Source organism: Hyperolius riggenbachi, chromosome 12 (genome assembly GCF_040937935.1).
Source record: "Hyperolius riggenbachi isolate aHypRig1 chromosome 12, aHypRig1.pri, whole genome shotgun sequence".
In the NCBI taxonomy this organism is placed as follows: domain Eukaryota; kingdom Metazoa; phylum Chordata; class Amphibia; order Anura; family Hyperoliidae; genus Hyperolius; species Hyperolius riggenbachi.
This window is the reverse complement of record NC_090657.1, coordinates 105,850,565-105,869,893: the sequence shown is the minus strand read 5'-3', so window position 1 is coordinate 105,869,893 and position 19,329 is coordinate 105,850,565. Positions and strand designations below refer to the sequence as shown.

Here is a 19,329-nt window from a genome sequence, read left to right as displayed (position 1 = left end):
ATACCCTTAAAGTTTTTAAAAAGTTAGATAAAAAGATATCTCCTCGCCCTTCCCCGTTGATGCCAATCTTGGGTAATCAGAAATTTGAACCGGGGATGCAAAGGGGAAGTTACAAACAGTGGAGAGGAGGGGAAAGATTGCAGATTAATACGCTGATTACAAATAATCAGTGGAAAAGCGAAGGGGAAGTAGCACAAACTCTACACATTGAGAGGGCAGATTATTGGAGTCTGAACCAGTTTAGACATTTCCTCCTCGCGTTGGGCAATAAGGAACAACTTTCAAGGAGTCTAACTCAATTCGAAAAATTGTGTATTGAAAAAGGACATTCCAAAGGTACCTTGACACGTATATATACATACTTGGGCGAAGGAATAGACGAGACCCAGAGGTATAGGGATAAATGGGAGCGAGATCTAGGTAAAACGGTTTCGGCAGCCCACTGGAATAGGATAATTAGAATGTCATATGGGGCCTCTATGTCAACTAGAATACAAGAGTCAGGGTATAAGATCATGACACGTTGGTACTACACTCCAGCGAAACTTGGTAAGATATGTGGTGCTGATCCCCTCTGTTGGAGATGCGGGGTGGAAGAGGGAGATCTGTTCCATTTATTATGGAGTTGTAGAAAACTCCACCCCTTCTGGAGAGTAGTTAAACACCTAATTTGGAAGGTAGCTGAGATCCCGGTGTCGGAAGAAGCCGGGGTACATCTCCTCCATCTCAACGATATAGATCTAAAACAATATAGGGGCTCCCTAGGTATGCATATGATAAACGCGGCAAGGATCGTAATCGGCCGTAAATGGAAGGCACAGACGTGCCCTACAGTTCGGGAGTGGTTGAGTGAGATAGATCACACACAGAAAATGGAGGAGCTCTCCTGTATAATATATGGGAAAGAGGTGTGGAGATGGGATAAATGGACTGAGTTTAAGGGATCAGCGGAATATCAGGATCTTAAAATAAGAGAAATGGAGGAGATATATAGTCTCCTGGGCCTGGACGGGGAATAGGGCTCCTGGGCGACGGGACTAATGGCGGACGGTGGCACCTGTTTACAGGAATTTAGGCAGAGGAGCGGGAAAAAACTCTTTCTTCTTGTCTGCTGCTGGGGGTCGGGTCTTCTTTCACACCTCAGACTCTTTCTTTCTCTTTTTCTCTATTTTTCCTTTTCCTTTCTCTTGCCAGAAGTACTGGGTGGGCTCCTCCCACATCCCCCCATCTTTACAGAGAGGAGTTGATTATGTATCGGTTTGGGGCCCCGGGCACAGGGGAGAGGGGCCAAGCGTGTGGTACTTGGGAGGGGGGAGGAGGGACTTGGAGCCCGGGAGCTCTCCTTAGTTGTTGAAATAAGTAATATAAAGGAGTGACGGTCTTTGGTCTTTTATGCATGTGAAGGAAACTACTTTTCTATGTATCTTTTTTGATAATATGCTTTTGTATGAAAATAAAGAATAAATAAAAAAAAAAAAAAAAGAGTGTATAACACTGTTACTTTATAAATGATGGGCTTGTAATTAGGGATGGACGCAAAACAGAAAAAAATGCACCTTTATTTCCAAATAAAATATTGGCGCCAAACATTGTGATAGGGACATCATTTAAATGGTTTTATAACCGGGACAAAAGGGCACATAAATTTCATGGGTTTTAATTACAGTAGCATGCTTTATTTAAAAACTATAATGGTCGGAAACTGAAAAATAATTAATTTTTTTCCCACATTTTTCCTATTTTCCCATTAAAACACATTTAGAATAAAATAATTATTGGCATAATGTCCCACCTAAAGAAAGCCTAATTGGTGGCGGAAAAAACAAGATATAGTTCATTTCATTGTGATAAGTTATGATAAAGTTATAGACGAATGAATGGAAGGAGCGCTGAAAGGTGAAAATTGCTCTGGTGCTCAGGGGGTAAAACCCCTCAGTGGTGAAGTGGTTAATGTTGAATATCGCTTACAGTCACACTCTCCTGTTTTCTTTGTTTGAGCCCATGCATGATACCACCCATGCATGCATGGAGCCACTCACGCATGGCTTTTTTTCTCCATGCAGAAGTGGCTCCAAGTTACTGCGCAGACGTGAACCCACTGGCATGTGAAACATAATTTATGAACTGAAAGTGTACCCAAGTGACATGTGACATGATAAGATTAACATTATTATTTATGATTTATACAGCGCTAATATCTTCCGCATCTTTTTCAGGGTACATATTCATGTCACTAACTGTCCCTCAGAGGAGCTCACAATCTAATCCATAGCATAGTAATATATCCATTGTAGTCAAAAGGTCAATTTAGGAAAAAGCCAGTTAACTTATCTGCACGTTTTTGGGATATGGGAGGGAACTGGAGGGCCCAGGAGGAAAAAGTGTATGTACAGTACAAAGTTCAAGTAGTAGAAATGGTCGGTTAGCACACCAGCTTCTCCATGAGCATAGTTTATTTACCAATCACATATCAACACTATGGTTAACAATTGTTTCAGGGCCACCCAGGGTCCCCTTCTTCAGAACAGTGCAGACAAAAATGTTTTTTTTCTGAGCATGACGGCCATTTTGAATCCAGTCCCTATCTCGTTCGTTAACCGGGGACTACCTGTATAGTAAATATAGTAAAAATCACTGATAAGAAAACTACAGCCATAACATTTTTCCTGGCAGAATACAACTTCTTACGGCAGATGGTAGAGAAAAAAAGGTCAATAGTTCATGTGCCTTTGGAACACTTAATACACTGCTATTATTCAGAGACAATAAACCATTGAATCTATTATGTACCGTATTTTTCAGACTATAAGACGCTCCGGACTATAAGACGCACCCAGGTTTAGAGGGCAAGAATCAGGGGAAATATATATATATACTAAACCTGATGTGAATAAGGGTCGGGGCATCTTGTAGACCTTTTCCCCCAACTGTATTACACTAACCCCCGCTGTCCACCCCCCAACTACATTACACTTCACTGCATACTGCACTACACTAATCCCTGCTGCTCCCCCTTCCCCCCAGCTACTTTAAACTACACTACACTACACCTGCAGGGGAAGTAACAATGGAAGCTAAACTGAAGGGAGCTACAGTCACCCAGCATTCTCCATCCTGGGAGTGGGGACAGCTACAATGCCCCCCAACTGATGCCCGACACCTTCCGCGGCGGCAGCATGTTCATGTCACCCATCATGCTCCATTGCAGGAGCGGTGAATGCTGCAGTGTCTCTAGGCGATGCCCAATACTTGTATCCCTCTCTACCTTCACTGCCCAGCGGCTCCAGCTGATTATCACTCACCTGCTCCATCGCGAGTGCAGTGACCAAAGCAATGTCCCCGGTGATCCTCTGATCCCTCTGTAAGGTCCGGTGGCCGCTTATGGTGGCGGAAGGCCAAGACCCACGCTGAGGCGCAAGCCTCTGGGTCTCGGCCTGTCTCTGACGTCACTGGAGCGCATGGCGCTCAGCTCCCATTAGCGGCGGGCACGCTTTCAGTACGCGCACCGCCGCTGTAAACATTGACCACGTGTGTGCAGCATCTTGCTGCCGACTTGTGTCTGTCTCTTGACTAAGCTTCTTTTAGATTGCCTTACCGTTACCGACCCAGCCTGAACCTGACCATGCTTCTATATTGGATTACCTGTTGCCGACTCAGCTTGTACCCGGATTCTCCTGACTGCCGCCTGGACCGACTCCTGCTTGTTAAAAGTATTCCCATGAACTCTGCCTGGACTGACTCTGGCCTGTTTGACCACGCATCTGTCTAGTAATTATACGGGGTGGGCCATTTATATGGATACACCTTAATAAAATGGGAATAGTTGGTGATCTTAACTTCCTGTTTGTGGCACATTAGTATATGTGATGGGGGAAACTTTTCAAGATGGGTGTTGACCATGGCGGCCATTTTGAAGTCGGTCATTTTGAATCCAACTTTTGTTTTTTCAATAGGAAGAGGGTCATATGACACATCAAACTTATTGCAAATTTCACAAGAAAAACAATGGTGTGCTTGGTTTTAACATAACTTTATTCTTTCACGAGTTAGTTACAAGTTTTTGACCACTTATAAAATGTGTTCTATGTGCTGCCCATTGTGTTGGATTGTCAATGCAACCCTCTTCCCCACTCTTCACACACTGATAGCAACACCGCAGGAGAAATGCTAGCACAGGCTTCCAGTATCCGTAGTTTCAGGTGATGCACATCTCATATCTTCACAGCATAGACAATTGCCTTCAGATGACCCAAAGATAAAAGTCTAAGGGGGTCAGATCGGGAGACCTTGTGGGCTATTCAACTGGCCCACGACGACCAATCCACTTTCCAGGAAACTGTTCATCTAGGAATGCTCGGACCTGACACCCATATTGTGGTGGTGACCATCTTGCTGGAAAAACTCAGGGAACATGCCAGCTTCAGTGCATAAAGAGGAAAACACATCATTATTATCTTTGGGGTACAACTGACTAGTGCCACACCACGTGCTGAACTATTTCTCTGATTGTTCTGTATCTCAACTTGCTCCTCCACTTAGAGTGCCTATGAATCCAAAAATGCCTATTCCAGAAAAATTCTCTGGCGCCAGATCTCAATTCAGCAATTTCATGAGTAACTGTTTAACATATTTCAAAGTAAAATCTCAATTCTCTGGTTCAGAATCTCAAAAACTGTCATTTGTCATATCCTTGCTACAAGGAGATCCACAGTCCTGGGCTTATGGCCTACCCTCTAAGCATGAAGCCTTAACTTCAGTGGATAACTTGTTTAAAGCTACAGTATGTCTGTTCTGTACTCTGACCCTGATCTTGTTTCTACTGCTGTGCATAGACTAAGGAATCTGTGACAAGGCTGTCACACCCTGGAAGAAAACGCTACAGAATTCAGATGATGGGAAGTCTCAACTATTTGGAATGATGCTGCTCTCATGGACCAATTTATGTTTGGACTTTTGGATATTGGTAATGATATTCTTGTCAGTCATCCAGTACCTTCCTCCCTTGAAGAAGCTATTACTTTGGCAATCCGGGTTGACAGGTGAGTCAGACAACATCGCCAAGGATGGTCTCATAACTGTTTCTGCAACTGTTCCTTCCAATAACACTATCACCACAACCACTGGGGGATCTCTGCAGCTCTGAGTTTCAAAACCCTCCCCGGCAAAGAAAAAACACAGTTTCTCTTCAGAAAATAATCTTATCATGCTTCCAGTTTCCATTATCAAAGATGAAATTGTGAAATCATGCTCTGTTGGTGCTTGAAGTAAAGTGGCACGAACGGCACCTCAGGGAACACTGTCGCCTTTGCCTATTCCTGAGAAACCATGGTCTCATATTTCCATGGATTTTGTGGCCGATCTTCCAGTTTCCCAGGGTAAAACTGTTATTTGGGTAGTGGTGGACAGATTTAGTAAGATGTCACACTTTGTACCTTTTCCTAAGCTGCCTTCAGCAAAGGAATTGGCTCAGATTTTTGTGGAAAATATTTTCAGAATCCATGGTGTTCCTGAAAACATTGTTTCTGACAGAGGGGTACAATTTGTTTGCCAGTTCTGGCGTGCTTTTTGTGATAACCTGGGAGTATCTTTGTCACTTTCTTCTGGGCTTCATCCTGATGGACAAACTGAGAATGAATCAGTCAATGGAATAGTATTTGAGATGCTTTGTTTCAGATTGTCAGGAAGATTGGATTCAGTTTTTACCATTTGCTGAATTTGCTATGAACAAGCAGCTTAACAGTTCCACCAAGATGTCTACTTTTCAGGTCATCTATGGTTCTAACCCTAAGTTCAATGCACTTTCTGGTATTTCCAATCTTCCTGAGTTAGAAGAGTGGTCCACGAGGTGCGACCAAATTTGGAAACCAGTACAGGAAAATATCAGGAATGCTGTAAATACCCAGAAATTGTTCTCTAATATGCACTGAACTGCTGAAGATGAATTTAGGCCTGGGGATTTAGTTTGGGTTCCTGCCAAGCTGGGACCCAAGTTCATTGGTCCACATCCAGTCATAGAAAAGATCAACTGGGTAACTTATCTGGTTAAATTGCCCAGATCCATTAGAAGGGTTAATTCTTTTTATGTTTTACTGTTGAAGTCTACTGCGAATTACTGGACTTCGGACCCACCCCCTCCACCCGTGGAAGTTGATGGTCAACAAGAATTTGAGGTAGAGAAAGTTCTTGACTCTCGTATTGTAAGAAATTCCTTGCAATATTTAATTGACTGGAAGGGATATGGACCAGAAAAAAAGATCTTGGGTTCCTACTAAACAAGTTCATGCTGAGTTAGCCATTAGGGAGCTTTGTAGAAAGAGGTTGAACACCGCTCACCACCCCACCAAAACTGTCAGGAGCTGGATCATGGACAGCCAAGTCCCCAAACACCGTAGAAAAAGAGGAACAGATCCGCTTCTTTGTCAGATAAAAAGTCCGATCTTTATTAATGTGCAAAGGTGCAGGACATACAAATAAGCTTAGCTCACCTGTAACGTAGCTTCACAATCGCTCCTTAGTCATAGCTATGACTAAGGACCGATTGTGACGCTCTGATACGTGTGAGCTAAGCTTATTTGTATGTCCAGCACCTTTGCACATTAATAAAGATCTGACTTTTTATCTGACAAAGAAGCAGATCTGTTCCTCTTTTTCTATAGCTATTAGGGAGTTTTATGAGAAAAATCCTGGTAAACCCTAGGCGGAGTGTCCAGAGTCCACTCCTAAGGGAGGGGGTACTGTAAGATCCGGTGGCCGCGGATGGCGGTGGAACGCCGAGACTCACGCTGAGGTGCAAGCCTCTGGGTCTCGGCCTGTCTCTGACTTCACTGGAGCGCATGGTGCTCAGCTCCCATTGGATAAGCAGCGGACGCGCTCTCAATACGCACTCCGCCGCTGTAAACATTGACCACGTGTATGCATTGCGTGTCAGCATCTCAGCTGATACACTCTAAGTTGATTGGTAACGTTGGATTCCTTTACTCTCTGATTAGTTAGTCCTAGTATAAATTAATGGTAAGTGCCCTCTGTCATCACCCGTGATAGCCTATGCTGGGCTTGTTGCTGAGACTGCGCTCATACCAAGTTGCTTGTCTTGCTGCCATATTGTTTCTGTCCCTTGACTAAGCTGTCACGGAACAGCCATGAGAAACGCAGGTGATTCGGGAAGATAAGCGCAGTCAGTTTTCTGATCGCTTCCTGGTTAGATTGCGCAGTCATTGCAGTGATCAGAATTACATTTTTTTTCTTTTAAAAGACAACTTTGCTCTTACACCAAATGGCCAGAGCCCTTAAGACACCTTCTCAGAGAGGTTTCCCAGGCACCCAGCTGTGTTAAGGGCCCATCCATCAGATGAAGTCAGATAGTAGCTTGACAGAACCAATCTAAACAATAGAGTTGGGACCGCATGGCACCGTCTCTCCACGGGAGTCTGACACTTAGCCCTGTTGGCCTGACTTCAGAGACCCCTTAGCTGATCTGATAAACCCCAGCAACAAGAACTGACCTGCTGTAACCCTTAAATGTCTATAATAATTCATAAACTGCTATATTTGTCATATTTCCTGTGTTGCAAAGCTGCCAGGCCCTTCAAACTCGCAGAGCGTTTTGGACCTTGCCTGGCACTGGTACTAAGAAGATTGCAGACCAATCCAAATAATGGACCGTCAGTGAGACAGGTGCAAAGTGACCTGCTGATACCACAGGGGTCCTACTCCTTGTGTTTGGTATCATTGTGATGGATAAATCCTGACTGACCTGAAAATGTTATTAAATCTGCCCTGACCTGTACGGTTATGGGAGATAGAGCCCATATATAGTTTAGATATGTTTTTTTTGTCTCCATGAGAAGGGGGTGGTTCATCTCAGGTTCCAAGGGGTGTGTGGTCCCCGCCCTCACTCCTCCTTACTGTGTCAGCAGTATAAACAGCTAATTGCCAGCTTGAGGACATGCTGGCATCCATCCTGCTTAGACTTTGACGCTGAGTCCCCTGACTTTGAAACCATGGACTTAGAGCTGGTCCACACTAGGTCCGGAAACGTATCCGTGGCTGCGTTTTTCAAACCTGATGAAAAACGGAGTCCGGGATACTAATGTTGAAAATAGCAGCCAGCCTCACCCAAGTAAAAAACGGATCCGTCTGCGTTTGCGGGGATCCGTTTTCAAAACCTGAACGGAAGGTCCGGATCTGCTGCATTTTCACGCAACGGATCAGGACCACGGATACACGCAGGGGGTAGTGAAAGCAATGAGAAAACGCATCTCCAGCTCCACTGGCAAAAAACGGATGTTAAAACGGATAGCCTGAGCTTTATGATTGGCCCAAAAAAATCCTCCCACTCCTTCCTAATGATGGAGACGTTTTCTGTCAGGGAAAAACCTGAACGGAAACTGATGCAAAACTGATGCACTTTCATCAGTTTGCAGTACGGTGGGTACTTCCCCTGATCCGGACTGCAGGGTCCGTCCTGCAACTGTGTCTAGTGTGGACCTAGCCTTAGCCATTTTCTTCCACAAAAAGACATTTTCACCTGACTTAAGTATTCCTTTATTTTTCTTCCCTTTTTCTTTTTTACGCTGGGTTATCATTGTCTATAATTGTTGGTTTTAATGATTTTCTGTATATATTAATTATTTATATTGCATTTATTAATAAAAGACTTCTAAAAGTCCTTTATTTGCTCAGCTACACCTACTATTCAGCCACACAGAACGATTCCTAGCTTCCTGAAGATTCGGTACCGAGAAGTGTTGTTATTAGCCAGTACAGGGTGTTTTAACTTTTTTATCCGCAGGTCTTAGAGTCAATCAATGGACTTCTCTTTCCCATTAAAAAGAGATGGTGGCAGCCTAGTATTTTGGTTTTATAGTTCGCACGCCTCCTTCTAGCCTGTCTGCTGCCAAAATTCCAATGGTTTCAGCTCATTGTGTCCACGAGATTGGATGGTCTGTGTGCTGAAACCGATTAGAAGGCATTCTGCGGGCCGGCCACCAGGGGGCGTTTGACATAAGCTTCTTTCAGATTGCCTTACCGTTACCGACCCGGCCTGAACATGACCACGCTTCTCTATTGGATTACCTGTTGCCCACTCCGCTTGTACCCGGATTCCCCTGACTGCCGCCTGGACCGACCCCTGCTTGGTAAAAGAATTCCCATGAACTCTGCCTGGACTGACTCTGGCCACGTATCTGTCTAGTGATTATACTTCAGCCACAACCTGTTATCTTGCCATAATCTGGACTGCCTCAGCCTATAGGCCTCAGGTGACTATTAAGTATACTGTGGTTGCATTGTTCTTTGCTGTGTTTGGTGATTGCTGTCTGCCAGTTTGTATGCTACATCTGCCTGCAGGGTATTGTAGTTTGTATTAGGCAGGAGTTTCCGCAGGCGTTAGGGCTGGGCTATAGGTCAGTCATATGGGCATACAGCCTGACTCATAGCAGGTGACCAGACAAGCCTGACACCCTCCCTCCCAATGCTCCATCGCGGGTGCAGTGACAGCGGCAATGTCCCCGCTTCCTCAGATCCCTCCCGTGTGCGTCCGCTGCAGCGTTTTGTCACTGACCCTGCTCCATCGCGACTGCAGTGATCGCAGCAATGTCCCCGATGATCCTCCGATCCCTCCTGTGCACGTCGGGTGTAGCTTTTTGTCACTCAGCCTGCTCCATCACGGATGCAGTGACAGCGGCAATGTCCTGGGTTCCTCTGATCCCTCCCTCCTGTGTGCGGCGGCTGCAGCCCATTATCATCACTCAGTCTGGCGTGGCTCTACTCTCCATACTTCGGCAGGCATTGTACTACACTGTAGCAAAGGGGACTTGCTTGATGAGGTCATCACGTGAGGGACCCTTAAAGCTACAGTATGGAACCATGGCTCTCAAAGTATGAGAGAAGAGCTGCGGTTCCTGGGACGGACACGCCAGACTGAGTGATGATAACAGGCTGCAGCCGCCATGCACAGGAGGGAGAGATCAGAGGAACCGGGACATTGCCGCTGTCACTGCACCCGCGATGAGCAGGGTCAGTGACAAAAAGCTACACCCGACACGCACAGGAGGGATCGGAGGATCATTGGGGACATTGCTGCAGTCACTGCACCCACGATGGAGCAGGGTAAGTGACAAAACGCTGCAGCTGACGCACACTGGAGGGATCGGAGGACATTGCCGCTGTCACTGCACCCGTGATGGAGCAGAGTGAGTGACAAAACTCTGCAGTCGCTGTGCAAGGGGAGGGAGGAGGGGACCACTAGACTGCCAGGGATTCATTTTTGGTGAGGCCACATTTAGACCATTAGACGCACCAACATTTTTCCCCTCTTATGGTACGAAACATATGGTAAATGTTTAAACATAGTTACATAGTTATTTTGGTTAAAAAATGACATACGTCCATCGAGTTCAACCAGCATAAAGTACAACACCAGCCTGCTCCCTCACATATCCCTGTTGATCCAGAGGAAGGCGAAAAAAACCTTACAAGGCATGGTCCAATTAGCCCCAAAAGGGAAAAATTCCTTCCAGACTCCAGATGGCAATCAGATAAAATCCTTGGATCAACATCATTAGGCATTACCTAGTAAACATAAAATAAGATTATGGGATAGCTAAAAAAACTAATTTTTAGGAGTAGGAAGATAAATAAAATTGTTTATCTCATCAGCCAATTACAGCGATCGGCTGTGATAGGCATCAGCTCGCTCCTGTGTCCCCAAAGGGGACAGCCGTGTCACATGGCTGTCCACAGTACAGCGTTGCCTTAAATCGCAGCGCTGCACTGTGTTAATAGATGGCGTCTAACAGTCTCTGAGCAGCGATCGCCGCTGGGAGACTGAAGGCGGAGCTCCGTCATTCATACGCAGAGCGATCTCCTGCAATCCCTGCCAGCAGCCATTCACGCCAATCGCCGTGGAGTGGTCCTGGGGCTGCCGCCGCGTTCACGCCAATCGCCGTGGAGCAGTCGGCCAGGGGTTAAACATCTTGCAATATAATGTAAAATAAGGAAAATACTGTTGCTTACCCTAATATACGATAATAAGCAATGGACTAAAAATGAAACTCACCTTTTACCAAGAACTGTATCTGGTCAACCCAATCTCTGGCCTCCGCTGGGCTGGCAGCTGTAAACTGCAAAGTGAAAGACATTAAAACAAGGGTTGGCTAGGCAGGTTTATCTCCAGTATAAGTTCTTGCACAATAAAAGCAGTGGGTATTACCTGATAACTGCGACTGCCTGGGGACAAAAGCTCAAAGCAGGAATCTCTGCGTGAGTCTTTGCGGATGTGCGGAACCAGCTTGGCGCTGCAATCCTTTATTAAGAAGCCTCCTTTTGGCACTTTTGCTACAATATAATCAACATAATTTTAATTAGCACTCTAAAGCCATATATTTTCAAGTCTGGATATTCATTTAGTATAAAGCATATCTCTCTACAGGTTACTGTAAAGTGAATTAATGTCTGCACTCACCAATAAGTGCCCTGGTCACTTACCTTTCTCATTGGAATAGTAACAAAAGCTCATATTGGTAAGAATGCACCACCTCTTCTGCCATTCTGAGCCAAAGAAGCCATGGTCTACAACAAAACATATAGTTGACGTAAGAAAAACTTTCTCTTGCTAGGTCCCCTCAAAGGGAAATTTCTTTTGTGTTGACAAAAGTAAAATCCATTAATGACAACTGAATATTATATATATATATATATATATATATATATACACACACACACACACACACACACACACACACACACACACACACACACTGGTTTGCAAAAGTATTCGGCCCCCTTGAAGTTTTCAACATTTTGTCACATTATTGCTACAAACATTAATCAATTTTATTGGAATTCCACGTGAAAGACCAACACAAAGTGGTGTACACGTGAGAAGTGGAACGAAAATCATACACGATTCCAAACATGTTTTACAAATAAATAACTGCAAAGTGGGGTGTGCGTAATTATTCAGCCCCCTGAGTCAATACTTTGTAGAACCACCTTTTGCTGCAATTACAGCTGCCAGTCATTTAGGGTATGTCTCTACCAGCTTTGCACATCTAGAGACTGAAATCCTTGCCCATTCTTCTTTGCAAAACAGCTCCAGCTCAGTCAGATTAGATGGACAGCATTTGTGAACAGCAGTTTTCAGATCTTGTCACAGATTCGCGACTGGATTTAGATCTGGACTTTGACTGGGCCATTCTAACACATGGATATGTTTTGTTTTAAACCATTCCATTGTTGCCCTGGCTTTATGTTTAGGGTTGTTGTCCTGCTGGAAGGTGAACCTCCACCCCAGTCTCAAGTCTCTTGCAGACTCCAAGAGGTTTTCTTCCAAGATTGCCCTGTATTTGGCTCCATCCATCTTCCCATCAACTCTGACCAGCTTCCCTGTCTCTGCTGAAGAGAAGCACCCCCAGAGCATGATGCTGCCACCACCATATTTGACAGTGGGATGGTGTTTTCAGAGTGATGTGCAGTGTTAGTTTTCCGGCACACACATAGCGTTTTGCATTTTGGCCAAAAAGTTCAATTTTGGTCTCATCTGACCAGAGCACCTTCTTCCACGTTTGCTGTGTCCCCACATGGTTTGTGGCAAACTGCAAACGGGACTTCTTATGCTTTTCTGTTAACAATGGCTTTCTTCTTGGCACTCTTCCATACAGGCCAACTTTGTGCAGTGCATGACTAATAGTTGTCCTTTGGACAGATTCCCCCACCTGAGCTGTAGATCTCTGCAGCTCGTCCAGAGTCACCATGGGCCTCTTGACTGCATTTCTGATCAGCGCTCTCCTTGTTCGGCCTGTGAGTTTAGGTGGACGGCCTTGTCTTGGTAGGTTTACAGTTGTGCCATACTCCTTCCTTTTCTGAATGATCGCTTGAACAGTGCTCCGTGGGATGTTCAAGGCTTTGGAAATCTTTGTGTAGCTTAAGCTTGCTTTAAATTTCTCAATAACTTTATCCCTGACCTGTCTGGTGGACTTCATGGTGTTGTTGCTCCCAATATTCTCTTAGACAACCTCTGAGGTTGTTACAGAGCAGCTGTATTTGTACTGACATTAGATTACACACAGGTGCACTCTATTTAGTCATTAGCACTCATCAGGCAATGTCTAAGGGCAACTGACTGCACTCAGACCAAAGGGGGCTGAATAATTACGCACACCCCACTTTGCAGTAATGTATTTGTAAAAAATGTTTGGAATCATGTATGATTTTCGTTCCATTATTCACGTGTACACCACTTTGTATTGGTCTTTCACGTGGCTACATAATAATTGATTCATGTTTGTGGCAGTAATATGACAAAGGGCTTGATTCAGTAAGCCTGGGAAAAGCCCTATATCACGCCTAAAGTTAGTTTAGGCGTGATAAATTCACATTGCGTGCAAAGTCCTGCGCGCAAAACTTATAGGCGCAACGGGTGCGCAGTTTTTGTCGCACCGCGATGCGACGTTTTGCGCACACCGAGCTGTGCGCACGCAAAATTTTGTGCGCAGGAATTGGCGCGCGATGTGAATTTAGTAAGCGGTGCTAACCCTGTTAGCACCCTAGTTATCACGCCCAAATTCTTTAGGTGTGCTAACTGGGTTAGCACCATTTACTGAATCAAGACCAAAATGTGGAAAACTTCAAGGGGGCCGAATACTTTTGCAAACCACTGTATGTGTGTATATATATATATATATATATATATATATATATATATTTATGTATGTACACACACACACACACCTTATTTCAATATTTCAATAGAATGGGGATCAAACCACCAGAGCATCAGGTGGGGCCAATGTATTTGCAATCCGCAAAGATCAGCACACTCAAATTTTTATATGCAAACCTTCTTGCTCTTTTATAGCAAATGATATCCACAAAGTGAGATTTGTGTTCGACAGGTTCCAGCTACTTGACCCCCATAGTCTATCAGATGCCCACCACTAACTCTGTCCAGATAGATATCGAATGGCTAGAGTCCATGGTCCACAGTTCCAAAATAAATGTGTTTCAAAGCATGGGGACAGACACCGGCCTAGAGCTGTTTCGGGTGTCCTACCCATCCAAAAGAAATGCATGTTTTGGCTTGAGGATGGGCAGGACGCCCGAAAAAGCTCTAACTGATGGACTGTGGGTGCCTGTCACACTTATCTATTGCAAGTAGCTGAAACCTGTCGAACATGAATCTCACTTTGTGGATATCTTTTGCAATAAAAGAGCAAGAAGATTTGCATAGAAAAATTTGAGTGTGCTGATCTTTGTGGATTGCATATAAACCTTATATTGCTTACCATACTTTGTTTTCATGTGAATATAAAAAACATTCCACAATGATTAACAGAAAATGGCAGACATGAATGACAAACGTTGTTGCCATGAAGTGATTGGTGTAGATGCTGTAAACGAATAACAATGGCCCTTGGTTGGTGTAGCTAATTCATCACACATGTTGGGAGTGTATGGGCAGCCTACTGTATGCGCCAAGCACAGCACTGTTGTCTATGACTACAAAAGCAGCACAATTTGGGCTTACTGACAGCTTCGGAAATTGTTAGCTAGCTAACATAAAACATCATTTTTATGGCACTTGTGTAGTACAGATTTAGGTTTATATACATTTTATAATGTGGAGTTTCTCTTTAAATGTCGGATTTAGGCAAATTCAGACCTAATTCCACTAAATCGGGAAATCCTTAATGTCAATCTACCTACTGGTTCTTCATCTTGGATACAATAACCCTTCCCATTATTGCCAAATCTTCTAATACTAATTATTACTGTTATTTCCCCCCCCCCCCCCCGGATCCTAAGAATCTATTTCAATTAAATTACCCACCGCTAGTTAATATAATTCATAAAGATTTTCTAAAATGGGTTACATTATTTATTCCCTGGGCAGGTAGATTAAACATGATTAAAATGAATGTCCTACCCAGTCTTCCCTACTTCTTCCAAACAATACCCATAAAACTTACAAGACCCTTTTTCAAACAGCTCAGGTTGCACATTCGGAGATTGATATGGTCAAAAAAAGCTCCCCGGCTAAAATCTACTCTGCATACATAAAGTGAGAAAGGGTATGGACCTCCCAGACAGATGGTATAAAGTTGCATGTTTCACAGTAATTGTATACTTGTTTCAACACAAGGAACACAAGCAATAGGTGACCCTACAACAAGACACTGAATTAAATCCAAGAGCACTTCCATGGATACCTCGTGCCCATCCACCTACAAGGTAGGGATTAGATTGTGAGCCCCTCTGAGGGACAAAAATATATACTCTGTACAGCGCTGCAAAGGAAGATGTCAACACTATATCAATACTAAATAATAATAAATATCCTTGTGGGCTAATATTGTCCTTTATTATTGGGATAGGTTGAGCTCATGATACTCAACATGCGCTAGTCCCCTAACATCTCTTCCAAACAACCTAGCATTTCCTATAGGAGCAGGGCCGCAGTTTAAGTATGGTGTTCCTCTTACACCTTTAAAACCCAATTAGTTACCCAGAACATCTAGATTTACCTAGATCAGCATTTCTCAACCAAGGTTCCGAATCCTAGGGTTCCATGAGAACCCCTCAGGGGGTCTGCAGCATTTTGCCCTTATGCAGGACAAATATGTCCAGTTTCTGCCCTTTTTATGGGACAAGATAGTCCCATTGCTATTCTGATGCATCACCTTGCTTTGCTATTGTTTTTCTTTAAAAAAAAAAAAAAAAAAAAGAAAGGGTATGATACATGTAGCGAGGCAGCACGTGGACTCCAGAGTGGAGTGAGCAGCTGAACGAGGAAGCGATGGAGAAGCAACAAGGAAGCAGAAGCAGCATGGGTCTGGAATGGAGAGGGCAGAAAGAGAAGAGAAGATGGAGGCAGAGAATGGTGAGTATGTTTTTTCTTTTCGTTTTTTCTTACCCCCACTGACCGTCAATGACTTTTCCCTTGTGCATATGTGCACGACAGCCAGATGATGGCCAAGCGGGAGGAGCAGCATTTTTTATGTGGGGTGATTGCACTACATATGGGGTGATGGCTGCATTTTATATATAGAGATTTAAAACTGCATTTTAGATGTGGGTTGATAGCTGCATTGTATATGAAGAATTAATATCTGCATTTTATATGTAGGGTAATAGCAGTATTTTTTAAATAGAGAATTACAGCTGCATTTTATATGTGGGGTGATTGCTGCATTTAATATGTGGGTTTATTGCACTGCATATGAAAGTGATTACTGCATTTATTATGTGGTAGAATTGCTGCATTTCCTCTGGAAGTTGAAGGTGCATTTCATATGTGGTTTGATTGCATTGCATATGGGGATTTCCTGCATTTCATGTGGGGGTCATTGCTAGTTTTACTGATGACATTTGTAGTAGACTCTCAATTGATATGAAATATAGTGAATGCATAACAGTATCATGCAAATAAAAACCTTAATAGGATATACTAATAATTTAGATTTAAAGCAGCAGGAGAATAGCACCGCATGTGAAACGTAAAACAACTATTTGATTAGGATATGGCCCACGGTCTGCGAAGTTTACCTACTCTCTTCCCTTACTGGGGTAGACACTTTTTCTCTCATCTCAAAGTGGCTGTAACGATTGTGGAATCGTCTCCGTGGTCAGCGCACCAGACGTGCGCTGACGCGACGGATTTCCTCCACATGCGTATAATTGAGGACACCCAGGCTAGGTGCTATGCATCCGCAGAGGGCAATTCCCACCGGCAGATGGCGCTGTGGAGTGCAGGCGAACACAGCCGCTGCACAGCCACAGATGCCAAATGGGAATTGTACAAATCCAGGACAAGGTACAATCAGGCAGGGCTGGATAGCCCACAGGGAACAGAGCAAAGGGACAGAACCAATGTGTGCCCACCAAACTAGTCGCCACCCAGCAACGGCGAACACACAATGGCGGAAACGAAGTAGGAAACGCAATCGCAAGAATGGCGATTGCCAATAGCGACACAAGACTGAGCAGGACAGAGCACCAGGGTAGCAAAGGCACAGTAAATCATACAAAGAGAAAGATAAGGAAAATAACAAACGCTAGCTGAACGCGAACACCGCACTCATTCGCAACAGTGCACGCGTTTGTGCGCGGTCTCCGCGTGTTACGCACAACAGAGACAAGCACGCCTAACTAACCAAAGACAGACAAACACGAAACAGAGAACGCGAGCACTTGCTTAACGGTTACCTTACTGAGCCTACAGCAAGCGTTCGTATCAGACAAGACAGACAAACGTGAAACAGGAACTAGGCAGAAAGGATCCACCGCTCTTCCGTCAGAGCAAGTGTGATCCAAGCAGAAACACAGATCAGAAAGATCCACAGCCGCTACCGCTAGCGGTTAGCGCGATCCAGGAAGACAGATCAGAAGGATCCACAGCACCAGCTCCAGAGACTAGTGCGATCCAGGAAGACAGATCAGAAGGATGCACAGCACTAGCTCAAGGCGAGTGCAATCCAGATAGACAGAGCAGAAGGATCCACAGCACTAGCGCAAGGCGAGTGCGATCCAGGGAAGACAGATCAGAAGGGGCTACCAGTAACAACCGCTGTTCCGGTTAGCACCCAGACACACAGAACGACTTCCTATCGACCACCGCTGGGACAGGACAGTCGCTACAGACAAACAAACAGATAAGCAATCCTAACGGCGCTAAAGAAACTGCCTAGTGCAGTCCCCAGAATTACTCTAAGATAACTTCAACAAGAAGTAGCATGGCTGACACTCTCTAGGAGTGTTTACTACAAACCCTGAAGGAATGACCAGCAAAGGACTGTGGGTAATCCCAACCTTTATACTGCCAGTCATCACAGGAGGCAGGTAGGGGATTTGCATAACAAATGTATGCAAATTCCTCAGCAGCAAGCTGCAATACTGACAAAAAGTCTCTCTTAAAGAGACCTGCAGAATGCAGACCTGAACAGTGGTCAAAAAGCTGCCTGTCTGAACAGGCAGCTGAGCAGATTCTCACAGTGGCAAAGGGATCTACAAATAATGAGACTTGGGAAAAGATATTCACCCTGGCACATAAAATACCCCTAGAATGTGTAGCCTAAAAAGAACTACAAAATTCTAGCTAGGTGTTAGAGCTATCCAGACGTATCCAGTACTCAAACATTTTTGCACAGCTCAAATTTATTTCTCCACTTCTTAGTAAATCTTAAACACTGTGGCCCATATGCAATTCCCTTTTTCACCTGAGTTTTCACTTAGTTGATATTTTCACAACTTGTCATAAAATGCCTTTCAAGCCATCAGCAAACAACAAAATACTCAAAATAAATTTAATAGTACTTTTTCACCAAAATTTGGGTACTTTTTCAATTGTAAAATGCTGAAAAGTTAGTTTAAAGAGAAGATGAAAATTATCTCCAAGGAGATAACTCAGGTGAAAAAGTTAATTGCATATGGCCCTGTGTGCTACATACACAACATTTAATTTTCTCTCAGATCAATGATTTGAACCAATAATTTCTGATATATCCAATCAACTTCCAATCGATAATAGGATTGATTTTCCAATCACTACTGCACAAAATCAATCCAGTTATCAATAAGGAGCGGATTGGACTTGCCAGAAATTATCAATTTGACCAGTTTATTTGATAGGGAATTGAGACTCTTGTTGGAGGTCTGAAGATAGCTCAGTCATTTATGTACAGATGTGGTGGAGCTGTAGAGTTGTCAAGCCACTTTGGAATCTGATGTAATGTGTACTCTAAAGTATTGGGGGCCCAGATGATTCTAAATCCAGATATTTCCCTTCTTTCTAATATACCAGGCTCTTTTGTTAAAACCAAGACACTATTCCTCAGACACATTCTGATTTGCACTAGACAACTGTAACAATCTGCTAGTGTGTGGGAACACTAGCAGACAAACAAATATCAGAATGTAACGATCTGCCAGTGTATGAGGGCACCAGCAGATCGACAATAATCAGACGTTCCCAACAGGGGAAATGTCTTACAGCCAGTGACAGCAGAAGGCAATACTGTCACTGTTACAGATGTATAGAATGGTCAACAAATCGGGTCGGTAACAGATCTGACAGATAAGGTATAAAATTGGCAGGCAAGATCAGAGTAAGTACTCAGGCAGAGGTCGGCAACAGATCAGATAGGCAGAGGTACAGAATCGTTAGACAAAAGAGTAGTAAGCGCAAGGCAGAGGTCAAATAATACAATCACAATAATATATATTTATTCCTGAGCTAGTGTGAAATCCCCAGGGTCCTGCCGGTTCAAAGCACACACGGATCTGACTAAGGTCTGAAGCCTTCACTGCGAAGTGTTAGCTAGAGCAGACAGT

The 19,329-nt window shown here is 44.0% G+C and overlaps 1 protein-coding gene across 1 annotated transcript in view; it reads right to left on the bottom strand.

Moving 5' to 3' along the window:
• The window catches only part of SKAP1 (src kinase associated phosphoprotein 1), an 827,172-nt gene that overhangs the window by 217,411 nt on the left and 590,432 nt on the right, over positions 1–19,329 (bottom strand). The window contains exons 6-8 of the mRNA XM_068262705.1: positions 11,488–11,571; positions 11,213–11,337; positions 11,060–11,123 (exon numbers count right to left, since the gene is read on the bottom strand). Coding sequence (XP_068118806.1) covers positions 11,060–11,123; positions 11,213–11,337; positions 11,488–11,571 — 273 coding nt within the window. The remainder of the gene's footprint in view (positions 1–11,059; positions 11,124–11,212; positions 11,338–11,487; positions 11,572–19,329) is intronic.